The sequence below is a fragment of the Mobula hypostoma genome, chromosome 9 (genome assembly GCF_963921235.1).
Source record: "Mobula hypostoma chromosome 9, sMobHyp1.1, whole genome shotgun sequence".
In the NCBI taxonomy this organism is placed as follows: Eukaryota; Metazoa; Chordata; class Chondrichthyes; order Myliobatiformes; family Myliobatidae; genus Mobula; species Mobula hypostoma.
Window position 1 is genome coordinate 104,821,190 of NC_086105.1, and position 13,009 is coordinate 104,834,198.

General features: G+C 42.1%; 2 protein-coding genes across 2 annotated transcripts in view; one reads left to right on the plus strand and one right to left on the minus strand.

The window, feature by feature from the left end:
- Nucleotides 1-5,796: 5,796 nt before the first annotated feature.
- polr3k (polymerase (RNA) III (DNA directed) polypeptide K) lies at nt 5,797-10,228 on the minus strand. Its single transcript, XM_063058827.1, has 3 exons — nt 9,977-10,228; nt 8,592-8,679; nt 5,797-7,290 (listed from the first exon to the last, which is right to left on the minus strand). The coding sequence occupies exons 1-3, from the start codon at nt 10,085-10,087 to the stop codon at nt 7,163-7,165; spliced, it is 327 nt and encodes a 108-aa protein (XP_062914897.1). The 5' UTR covers nt 10,088-10,228; the 3' UTR covers nt 5,797-7,162.
- snrnp25 (small nuclear ribonucleoprotein 25) overlaps nt 10,137-13,009 on the plus strand; it is a 33,309-nt gene continuing 30,436 nt past the window's right edge. The window contains exons 1-2 of the mRNA XM_063058826.1: nt 10,137-10,272; nt 12,221-12,424. Of these exons, the coding sequence (XP_062914896.1) occupies nt 12,236-12,424 (189 nt within the window). The 5' untranslated portion in view covers nt 10,137-10,272; nt 12,221-12,235. The remainder of the gene's footprint in view (nt 10,273-12,220; nt 12,425-13,009) is intronic.

The following is a 13,009-nucleotide window of genomic DNA, read 5'->3' on the forward strand; positions in this document are numbered from 1 at the left end:
ATGTGTGTGATTGTCTTGAGTTACTGTCACCTTCTTGTCAACTTATATCAGTCTGGCCATTCTCCTCTGACCTCTCTGATTAACAAGGCACTTTTACCCACAGTACCATCATTCACTGCATTTTTTTTCTATTTTTGTTTATCACACTATTCTGTATAAACTCTAGAAGATGTGTGTGAAAATCTCAGGATATCAGCAGTTTCTGAGATACTCAAACCACTCTGTCTGGCACGAACAATCATTCCACGGTCAATGTCACTTAGATCACATTTCTTCTCCATTCTGATGTTCAGTCTGAACAACAGCTGAACCTCTTGACAATGTTTGAATGATTTTATGCATTGACTTATCGTAACATGATTGGCTGAATAGATATTTGCATTAACGGGCAGTTGTACAGGTGTACCTAATAAAGCTGCCACTAATAATAATCCTGATGCTTATTAGATTATGAAGACACGTAGTCCTCTTTATTGTCATTTAGTAATGCATGCATTAAGAAATGATACAATATTCTGATGTAGGATTCTACTCGCTATCAGTTAAGGCATGGAATACAAAAGCAGGAGAATCATACTATAACCGTGGAGATCAGTTTGAGGCACAGCTGGTGAACTGTATGTAATCCGATCACCATCCTACAGGAACATGTAATTGTACTGTTGAACTGTGCAGAAATTTACCAGGGGTTAGAAGATTAGTTATGAAAAACCCGGAACGAAGGATAATTCAGGTGTATGAAACCAAGACAGGGTGAATGAAAACTATTTCCTTTCACCAAATAAAGGATATGGATTTCAGCTACTGTATTTCAAAGAATTAGAGAGAGAAATGGATTTTTACCCAAAGAGTAATGGAGTTACTGTTACAATTTATGAAGAATGACGCTTCAAAGGGCGATGAAGAGTTAGGCAGCAGGCATTCAGGCTTCCTTCAAGTTAGTGAACTAGAACACGTTCAACAATTTGTCAGCAGACCTAAATGAATATGCCACAGTCATCACTGATTCCATAAAGACATGCATTGATGGAAGTGTTCCCACAAACATATTCTGATTCTTCCCCAACCAAAAGCCATGAATGATCCAGGAGATTCATAATCTACTCTGGGCTAGATCTGTGGTGTTAGAACATAGGACATAGAAAACCTACGACACAATACAGGCACTTCAGCCCAGAAAGTTGTGCCGAACACGTCCCTACCCTAGAAATTACTGGGGTTACCCATAGCCCTCTCTTTTTCTAAGCTCCATGTACCTATCCAAAAGTCTCTTAAAAGACCCTACCATATCTGCCTCCACCACCATTGCCAGCAGCCCATTCCGAGCACTCACCACTCTGTGTAAAAAACTTACCCCTGACATCTCCTCTGTACCTACTCTGAAGCACATTAAACCTGTGCCCTCTTGTGGCAGCCATTTCAACCCAGGGAAAAAGCCTCTGATTATCCACACGATCAATGCCTCTCATCATCTTATACACCTCTATCAGGTCACCACTCATCTTCCCTCACTCTAAGGAGAAAAGGCCAAGTTCACTCAAGCTGTTTTCATAAGGCATGCTCCCCAATCCAGGCAACATCCTTGTAAATCTCCTCTGCACCCTTTCTATGGTTTCCACATCCTTCCTGTAGTGAAGTGACCAGAACTGAGCACAGTACTCCAAGTGGGGTCTGACCAGGGTCGTATATAGCAGCAACATTACCACTCGGCTCCTAAATTCAATTCCACGATTGATGAAGGCCAACACACCATATGCCTTTTTAACCACAGAGTCAACCTGCACAGCTGCTTTGAATGTCCTATGGACTCAGACCCCAAGATCCCTCTGATCCTCCACACTACCAAGAGTGTTACCATTAATACTATATTCTGTCATCATGTTTGACCTAACAAAATGAACCACTTCACACTTACCTGGGTTAAACTCCATCTGCCACTTCTCAGCCCACTTTTGCATCCTATCAATGTCCCGCTGTAACCTCTGACAACCCTCCACACTATCCACAACACCTCTAACCTTTGTGTCATCAGCAAACTTACTAACCCATCCCTCCACTTCCTCATCCAGGTCACTTATAAAAATCACGAAGAGTAAGAGTCCCAGAACAGATCCCTGAGGCACACCACTGGTCACTGACCTCCATGCAGAATATGACCGTCTACAACCACTCTTTGCCCTTTGTGGGCAAGCCAATTCTGGATCCACAAAGCAATGTCCCCTTGGATCCCATGCCTCCTTACTTTCTCAATAAGCCTTGCATGGGGTACCTTATCAAATGCCTGACTGAAATCCATATACACATCTATTGCTCTTCCTTCATCAATGTTTTTAGTCACATCCTCAAAAAATTCAATCAGGCTCGTAAGGCACAATCTGCCCTTGACAAAGCCATGCTGACTGTTCCTAATCATATTATACCTCTCCAAATGTTCATAAATCCTGCCTCTTAGGATCTTCCCCATCAACTTACCAAACACTGAAGTAAGACTCGCTGGTCTATAATTTCCTGGGCTATCCCTACTCCCTTTCTTGAATAAGGGAACAACATCTGAAACCCTCCAATCCTCCAGAAACTCTCCCGTCCCCATTGATGATGCAAAGATCATCACCAGAGGCTCAGAAATCTCCTCCCTCACCTGCCACAGTAACCTGGGGTACATCTCATCCGGTCCCCGCAACTTATCCAACTTGATGCTTTCCAAAAGCTCCAGCACATCCTCTTTCTTAATATCTACATGCTCAAGCTTTTCAGTCCGCTGCAAGTCATCCCTACAATCACCAAGATCCTTTTCCACAGTGAATACTGAAGTAAAGTATTCATTAAGTACCTCTGCTATATCCTCCAGTTCCATACACACTTCCCACTGTCACACTTGATAGGTCCTATTCTTTCATGTCTTATCCTCTTGCTCTTCATATTCTTGTAGAATGCCTTGGGGTTTTCCTTAATCCTGCCCACCAAGGCCTTCTCATGGCCCCTTCTGGCTCTCCTAATTTCCTTCTTAAGCTCCTTCCTGTTACCCTTATAATCATCTAGATCTCTAACATTACCTAACTCTCTGAATCTTTCCTAAACTTTTCTTTTCTTCTTGAATAGATTTACTAGGGGTGACTGATAAGTTCATGGCCCAAGGTAGAAGGAGTCAATTTTAGAAAACCTAGCACATTTATTTTTCAACATAGTCCCCTCCTACATTTAGACACTTAGTCCAGCGGTCGTGGAGCACATGGATCTTGGACCTGCAGAAAATGCCCACAGCAAGGGTGATTGATAAGTTTGTGGCCTAAGGTAGAAGGAGATGAGTTATTAACTTCAAACTTTCTGCATAATCACTCAAAGAGTTAAATTGCATATGCATGTAACAAGAGCTGTATAACTCATCTCCTTCTACCGTAGGCCACGAACTTATCAATCACACCCGTACTACAGCCTTTGTGCACCATGGTTCCTGTACTCTCCCACAACTTCCCTGTCTCATTGGAATGTATCTATGCAGAACTCCACACAAATATCCCTGAACATTTGCCACATTTTTTCCATACCTTTCCCTGAGAACATCTGTTCCCAGTTTAAGCTTCCAAGGTCCTGCCTGATAGCCTCATAATTTCCCTCACTCCAATCAAACACTTTTCTAACTTGTCTGTTCCTATCTCTCTCCAATGTTATTGTAAAGGAGATAGAATTGTGATCACTAGCTCCAAAATGCTCTCCCACTGTGAGATCTGACACCTGACCAGGTTCATTTCCCAATACCAAATCAAGTACGGTCTCTCCTCTTGGAAGCTAATCTACATATTGTGTCAAGAAACCTTCCTGAACACGCCTAACAAATTCCACCCCATCTAAACCCATTGCTCTAGGGAGATGCCAATCCATATTTGGTAAATTAAAATCTCCCATCATGACAACTCTGTTATTATTACACCTTTCCAGGATCTGTTTCCCTACCTGCTCCTTAATATCCCTGTTACTATTAAGCGGCCTATAAAAAACACCCAGTAGAATTATTGACCCCTTCCTGTTCCACCCACAGACACTCCGTAGACAATCCCTCCATCCTCCATGACATCCACCTTTTCTGCAGCCGTGACACTATCTCTGATCAACAGTGCCACGCCCCCACCTCTTTAGCCTCCCTCCCTGTCCTTTCTGAAACATCTAAAACCCGGCACTTGAAGTAACCATTCCTGTCGTCTCTGTAATGGCCACCACATCATAGATCCAAGTACAGATCCACGCTCTAAGCTTATCCGCTTTGTTCACAATACTCCTTGTGTTAAAATAGACACATCTCAAACCATCAGTCTGAGTGCATCCCTTCTCTATCACCTGCCTGTCCTCCCTCACACACTGTCTCCAAGCTTTCTCTATTTGTGAGCCAACTGCCTCTTCCCCAGTCTCTTCAGTTTGGTTCCCACCCCCCAACATTCTAGTTTAAACTCTCCCCAGTAGCCTTAGCAAACCTCCCCAACAGGATATTGGTCCCCCTGGGATTCAAGTGCAACCTGTCCTTTTTGTACAGGTCACACCTGCCCCAAAAGAGGTCCCAATGATCCAGAAATCTGAATCCCTGCCCCCTGCTCCAATCCCTCAGCCACATATTTACCCTCCACCTCATTCTATTCCTACTCACTGTCACGTGGCACAGGTAGAGGTTACTACCTTTGCGGTCCTGTTTTCGGCTGATGACCCAAAGTTATACAAGAAGTCCAAGTACTATCTCCAATGATCGTTGTAAGTGCATTACAAACTAAACTGGAATCACAATATAACTTCCTACACAGGGAGACTGGGCAGTATAAGTGGCAACAACCCATCACTTCCATGGATTTTATGTATGTTTTGTTAGGGAGAACTATGATACACCTACACAATTCTCCACGTATCTGGATGTCCCAGTAATTTTAGTCTCTGAGGCCAATATCCAGGTATCAGAGGGTGATTCTGCTCTGAACCATTTAGACAACAGGAATTTGTACAGCACGCTGATGTTCATCAATGCAGCTTTCTGTTCAACACAATCATCCCATTCAAACTTATCATCAAGCTTCAGAACCCCGGCCTCTGTACCTCCCTCTGCAACTGGCTGCTCAGCTCCCTCATTGGCAGGACCTCAATCAGTGAGAATTGGTAACATCTCCTCTTTGCTGACCATCAGCATACAGGCAGCTCAAGACTGCACGCTTAGCCCCCTGCTCTACTTCCTATACATACACGACTGTATGACTAAGAACAGATCCAATGTCATCTTTGAACTTGACGACACTTCTGTTGTTGGATGAATCACAGGTGGTAATGATTTGACTTACTTGGTTGAGCTCTGTTATAGACAAACTCTCACTCAATGGCAGCAAAACTAAAGGGCTGATTGTTGTCTTCAGGAAGGGGGAGGGTGAAATTACAATGGAGAGAAGCAGCAGCTTTAAATTCCTGCATGTTAATATATTGGATGATTTTTCCCGGGCCATCACATAGATGTAATCATAAGCCATGTTGATGTTATGGCCATAAAAAGTTCATCAATGCCTCTAGTTCCTCGGGGGGGTAAAAGAAGTTTGGCATGTTCCCATCAACCCTAATCATTTTTATTGATGCACTAGAGAAAAGGTTCTGTTTGGTCTTGGTATAGCCTCTGTTCTGCACTTGACTGCAAAAAAAAACCCCTGCAGAGTTGAGTTGTTAACACAGCTCAGCACATCATGGGAACCAGCCTCCCCTCTATGGACCACCTACACTTCTCTCTGCCTCAGTAAATCAGCCAACATAATCAAAGGTCCCACCCACCCCTGACATTATCTCTACTCCCCTCTCCCACTGGGCAGAAGATACAGAAACCTAAAAGCACACACCAGCAGGCTCAAGGACAGCTTCTATCCTAATATTATTGGACTCTTGAGCAGACCTCTTGTATAAGATGGACTCCTGGCTTCATAATCTACCTTATTATGATCTTACACTATCATTTACTCACAGTGCATTTTTGGGTCGCTTTTACTTTATTCTGCATTGGCACTGTTTTACCTTATTGTAACTCAATGCACTGTGCTATGATCTGTATAAACAACATGCTACACAAGCTTTTCACTGTATCATGAAAGTAATTAACTAATAATAAAATAAGAAAAGTATGGCAACATCTTTACCCTAGTAGGTGATTAATGAACACTGTTAACAAACTTTTACAACGTACTGTTGGAAATATCTTGATTAGTTGCATCATGATCCAGAATGGCAATGGAAAAATCTAGGAACACAAGAAGCTGCAGCGAGTGGTGAACTATGTTCAATACGTCACAGGGACACCCTCCCCACCACTGATAGTATCCACAGGTGCTGCCTCAAGAAGGCAACATCTAAAATCAAAGATACCCATCTTTTTGCAGCTACCATCAGAGGCCTGAAGTGCTACACCCCCAGGTTCAGGAACAGCCACTGCCCTTAACCATTCAGTTCTTGAACCAATCAGCAAGATCTTTATCACTATAGTTTAGCAATACTAAAATGGATTTTTAAAATGTTTTATGTTAAGGAAGTTTATAATTTACATTAGTTTATCCTCATGAATGCTGCTTAGAAGATGTATACCTGTGATGCTGCCATTAGTTTGTCACTGCACTCGTGCATATGACAAGAAACTCAACTTTGAAGGTTGAAACATGCACATTTAAACTCCTTGGAAGAACTTGAGCCATAATCTTCAAGGCTATAGCTAATGAATTTGAGTAGTTTACTTTTTGGCTGGCATCTGGGCTACACATTTCTTCGATTCTGACTCTAAATTCATTTTTATTCAGGACCCAGTGATCATCACAAAGAAAGTATGCAATACAACAACAGAAGTTTGACTTTTTCCATTTATAATTCTTAACAAGATATCAGGATCCTTCAAAGAAATTTAAATCACTCAATAAAGTGAGGAAAACTGCATGAAAGACAGTTAAATACGTGTTGAAGTATCAGGAAAAAAAACTGTCAACTACTACATACAGTTGAAGATTAAAATGGCCTAACTACCATTGAATTACAACTTAAATGAATTTCGATAAACATTATCAGATATATTAATTATTGCTGAAAGTTCGATTTTCTGTAGAAGCATTTCGATACAACTAAAAATGCATTCTTACAAAACTTAGTCAGCAGCTGCCATACAGCAGTTTTAATCTCTCCACCGATGTCCACATCCTGGTTTACAGCACTTGTAAAATGTGGTCATAGGTTCATCAGCAGATCGGGTTTGTATTTGCATGAAATATGCCCGAGGATGTTCACATTTGGGACATGGCTCTGCAAAAAATGGAGAGAAAATTAATCTTGTTAAAGAAATAAAGTCTATGTTTAGCAGTTGAAGCTCATCTACTTCTCTATGAATAATGAAAGCCCTAATTGGTATGGCTTAGTTATTTTTACCTGTCTAAACTTACTTTATCAACATGATTCTATCAATGTAATTGCAAAACAAATTATCCTTCACCTACTGACCAGTAAATTAAAAGGATTAGAGGGAGGAATGGGATAATGCAAATCTCTAACATGAAAATGCTAGAGAAAAAATTGGAAAGCGTACTCACATTTTTCTGTTTATACAAGCAGAAAATCTCAAGCACAAAACAGAGAGAAATTCCCCACCCTTTTCCTTCATTGCAATAAAGGAAAAAAAAACATGATTTAACACTTCACAAGTTCATGTGTTTCAACAAATAATAATCACTCTTTTATTGACTACAGTGGAGCAGTGGATATATGCCCACCACGATAGCACCACAGTTAGTGTGGCACTATTACAGCTCAGGATTTTCTGGAGCTTGGAGTTCAATCCCCGTGCCCTCTTTTATGTCCTCCCCACAGAGGTTTCCTCCGGGTGCTCAGGTTTTCTCCCACAGTCCAAAGACGTACCAGTTAGTTGGTTAATTGGTCATAGTATATTATCCCATGATTAGTCTGGAGTTAAATTTGGGGTTGCTGGCAGCAAGGCTTGGAGGACCAGAGGGCCTATTCCTCACTGCATGTCTGAGTAATTAAAGAAACCTCAGGAACAAAGCTGGGTTAACAGTTTTTTTCCCCCCCCAGTGGTATAACTTGAGAAATAAATATTATCGAGACACTAAATGAATTTTCATGCTCTTGAGCTATGATATTTTACATCCTACCTGAGACTTAACATAACATCTGGAAAGTGGCTATAACCACTAAGTATTGAACCTATATTATTCGAGATAATATTTATTATTGAAATGGAACTTGAACAAATAGAATTCAACTTTACGTTATCAAATTTCTGGAATGAAAAGCTTGAAAAGAAATAAATCTCCAACATAGATTGATTAAACTTTCCATTTTGGAAGTTAAAAAATCTACAAGCCCATTAACTGAATATACAAGCAACCAAATGTAAAGTCAACACAATTAAATTTTGTTGAATAAATTGATTTAGAAATATTCAAATAAAAATGGTAAAACATCAACTAGCTGCAATTTATGTAGCAGCATTCCTTCTGAATTGCTATTAAAACTCAGGATATCCACAACCACTTCATTGTATAATGTTATTGTGGTTCTTCATTTCAAATATGACTTGCACGTCATACCTGCTGTAGAGTCAACGTTTTCCCACGCTGCAGCACCACCTAATACATCATCAACTTCTTTCAGCTTGGGATATTTTCTGTTGGTTACCTTCAAAACATACGAGAAATATAACAAACATCATACAGCATGTAAGCATAGTCTAAATTTGAAGAAGTGAAGAACGATTAAAGCCTCAATCACAAATCAACACTTCTAATGCAGCATTTTCCCCAAAAAAACTCCATGCTACATATTAAACCCATGAATGGAACTTGGGCTAAAGTTTTAATCAATCTGAAATTCACCAATCTCCTTATTTCCTCTCACCTCCCTATACCCATCTCTATTTCCTGAGGAGACTGAGGTCCTTTAACATCTGCCAGACGATGCCGAGGATGTTCTACGAGTCTGTGGTGGCCAGTGCTATCATGTTTGCTGTTGTGTGCTGGGGCAGCAGACTGAGGGTAGCAGACACCAACAGAATTAACAAACTCATTTGTAAGGTCAGTGATGTTGTGGGGATGGAACTGGGCTCTCTGACTGTGGTGTCTGAAAAGAGGATGCTGTCCAAGTTGCATGCCATCTTGGACAATGTCTCCCATCCACTACATAATGTACCGGGTGGGCACAGGATTACATTCAGCCAGAGACTCATTCCACCGAGATGCAGCACAGAGCATCATAGGAAGTCATTCCTGCCTGTGGCCATCAAACTTTACAACTCCTCCCTTGGAGGGTCAGACACCCTGAGCCAATAGGCTGTTCCTGGACTTATTTCCTGGCATAATTTACATATTACTATTTAACTATTTATGGTTTTATTACTATTAATTACTTATGGTGCAACTAACAAAAAACAATTTCTCCCGGGATCAATAAAGTATGACTATGACCCACTACTCTTATTTCGCCTGTCCCTTTCTAGTTCATACTTCACTCCATTCTCCCTCCCCAGTACTCCCCCCTCATTCTATTCTCTCCATCTCTTTCCAGCAACACCTTTCTCCCCTCCTCAAATACTCCCCCTCACCCCACAGGATCACTTCCCTGCACAGCCCACTCCCCTCCCTCTGCCTTCACTTCACACCCTACATCTTCCACCCAGATACTCCCTCCACTTTCATACTTCTTCCCACCCCTTCCCCCTCCTCCCACACTCTTTACTTTTCCCTCTCCCTCCATGAACTCTCTCTTCCCCTTTCCCTCCCACTCTTTTATCCCTGTTCCCCTCCCTCTCCTACCTCTTCCCACCTTCCCTTCCCCTACCTTTTCTCTCCCCCTCCCCCAACAATTGCCCCATCGGTCTCATGGTCAGTTATTTTCCCCCCACCCTTCCCGTACCAACCCTTCCTACATCCCCAATTCCTCTTATTCTTAACTACCCCAAAACCCTTCCCTGCCTTACTTTGCGAGTAATGTTGTGGACATAAGGACAAGTGTTACAGGCGAACCGGTAACACTTCTGTCCCTCTTCTACAATCAGGACATTCCCGCACGTCGGACAAAAAAGCAACATTGTCCCCGTGCGCCTCCAAAGTGCATCCTCCGGCGAACCCCGTGTCCGGGTATTAGTTCCGTCCCATGCTGGCTCACGGCCTGGATTCTCGTCGAACAGATCCGCCGGAGAGGCCTAAAGGTTACACTCGTACCTGGTGCACTGGTGGATATGATTTTATTCCACTGTCACTACTGAGTTTGGAGGTGTGTAGTTTGTCCTTTGCAAATGGTGAATGACGGGAAGTCAGATGAAGTGGACGGAAGGACTGACGGGGTTAAGAATACAGGCAAAAAAATTCTGGGAGCGGTTGGGGATGGAGAAGGGGAAAAGTAAGGGCTGGGCTGTGAGGGGAGGGTAAAGGTCGTATGGGGTGAGAAGGAGAGCCGGGCATAGAAGAACAAAGGTGGAGGAGATTTGGGGTGGGCAGAAGAAAACTGAGGATTGGATAGAGGACAAACAAGAGAAAGTCTGCAGAGGCTGGCAACAATCCAAGCAACACACACAAAATGCTGGAGGAACTCAGCAGGCCAGGCAACATCTAATGAAAAGAGTAAACAGTCGACGTTTCGGGCTGAGACCCTTCATCAGGACTGGGGAAAAAAAAAGATGAGAATTTAGAGCAAGAAGGTGGAGGGAGGGGAGGAGGGAGTACAAGGTGATAGGTGAAACCGGGGGAGTGTGAAGTAAAGAGCTGGGAAGCTGATAGGTGAAAGAGATAAAGAGCTGGAGAAGGGGGATTCTGATAGGAGAGGGTAGGTGACCATGGAAGAAAGGGAGGACGTTGTGTTGGAGGAAGAATAGATGGAATCATGGGAGTTTGGGATTAGCTGGGCGAATGTGGATTAGAAATTGTTGCGTGACTAATGATGGAGGTGAATGCAGGAAGGCTAGGAAGTGCAGAGTGAGCGGAATGGATGGATGGAATGTGAGGCAGTCTATGTTTAGTCTCACCAATGTGGAGTAGGCTGTGCTGGATACAGTAGGTGACCCCGAAAAGAGTCGCAGGTGAAGTTTTGCTTCACCTGGATGGACTTTTTGGGGCCCTGAATGATGGTGAGGGAGGAGGTGAAGGAACAGGTGTAGCACTTGTCCCACTTGTAGGGATAGGTGCCTGGAGGGAAATCAGTGAGGAGGGACACATAGACAAAGGAGTCATGGAGAGAGCAATCCATGCAGAAAGTGGAGAGTATTAGGTGGGGTGGGGGGATATGTGATATGAAAAAAAAGAGAATGGGGTCAAGTTAGAGAGAATAGATAGGCATTATGAGGAGGTAGAGTAGGAGAGAGCAAATGTGGAAGAACTGTGAAAGAGGGAGAGTAAGGGAGGGGAGGAGCGAGTAGGAGAGGAATGGACAAGGGATGAAATAGACTGTAATAGGAGAGATAGGTGGAATAGCAGGGAGAAGGGAGGGAAAGATGACAAGAATGGGAGAATGATGAATGGGACTGGGGAGTGGAGATGGTAGTAGGAAGGAAAATGTGGGAGGGAATGAGGTATGGACAATGAGGGTAAAAAAGGGAGAAAGGAAGTAAGAGAGCCAGTAGAGAAAGAGCAGAGAAGATGGAGCAGAAGGTTGGGCAAAAGAAGGAGGAAAAAGGTTAGAGAAAGAGAAAGGGATTTTCTTGAATGGAGACTGAATGAACGAACACACAAATGACAGGAAAGGCGGGGAGGAAAGAGGAGTCAACGAATGGAGGAGAGAGTAGAACAACAGACATTAACATTGGAGACAATGAGATGGAGATGGCATTGGACTCCTAAAAAATTCAGGGAGAGGACTAATAGAGAAAGACTGCAGACCAACATACAGAAGGAGAAAAATCCAGTTCTACACAATGCAGAGGGTGTGAGAGTATGTAAGACCCACAATGATCCTTCACTCCCACTGTAGCATTCATTTGTTCCTTAACTTTTACCTGGGTTTTTGATTTAGATTGATTGAACTGGAAGTTCAAATTAGATATAAATCATTCCTCAGTTCATACTTTGTGGGGGGGGGGGGATGTGGAATGAGGTAACGTTTGACTTCATTAAAGTAACAACACTTATACCAAGTTAACAAAGTTAACGTGATTAATTCTGCATTTTGGAATTGTATGGCTATTTGCAAAAATGCTAACTTTTTGGAGATTTTTTGATCCAATTTGAAGAGCTGCTGATTTGGGATGACTGATGAAATTAAAAAGGAATCTCCATCCATCAGCATTAAGGAGGAAGAAGCTGTTGCAATTTATAGTCAAGAGAAAGCAGCAGAGGAGGATGAAGAGTTATCACATGCAGAAATCTTGGACCTATTTCAGGAAGGTCTGGCTATGATAGTTCAGGATCCTTTGCTGTGTGACCTGCCTGTACAGGTGTGTATCTTGAAAAGAACCAAGACCTGACCTTAGCCTTTTTAATATATCATTAAATTTAAAAATGTATTTTTATGATGGGGATGGGAATCATGTTGTTACTGCAGATCTGTGATACGTGTCTTTATGATCTTTATTGAGGACTGAAATAGCAGTATCTGAACAACATAATTTTAACAAAATGTGCAACAGTTATTCTTTGTATTGGCTACAAAGACAAAATTGTCTCCTGCACATTTAGTTTAAATTCAGTAATCTCAGCAGAGGCAGTGATAAAAATATTTGATCTTAAAAAAAAACCAAAGCAATGAAGGGAAAGTGCAAATGAATAAGAAGTATTTTGGTTACTTAAAAAAATTTCAGTTGAGAATGTTAAAATACGTTTAAGTATATCAGGACAAGCTGGATTCTTGGCTCTATAATTAGGAAAAAGAAACCAAAAGCTAAGAAGCCATAACAAACCTTTATTACCCAGACATAATAATTGCATAGAACTACGGCAGAACGCTTTGGGAAAATGTCATCAGAGTGGGCTTGTCGTGGATTTCACAGTTGCTGGGTCTCAGATATATAATGAAATTTCCA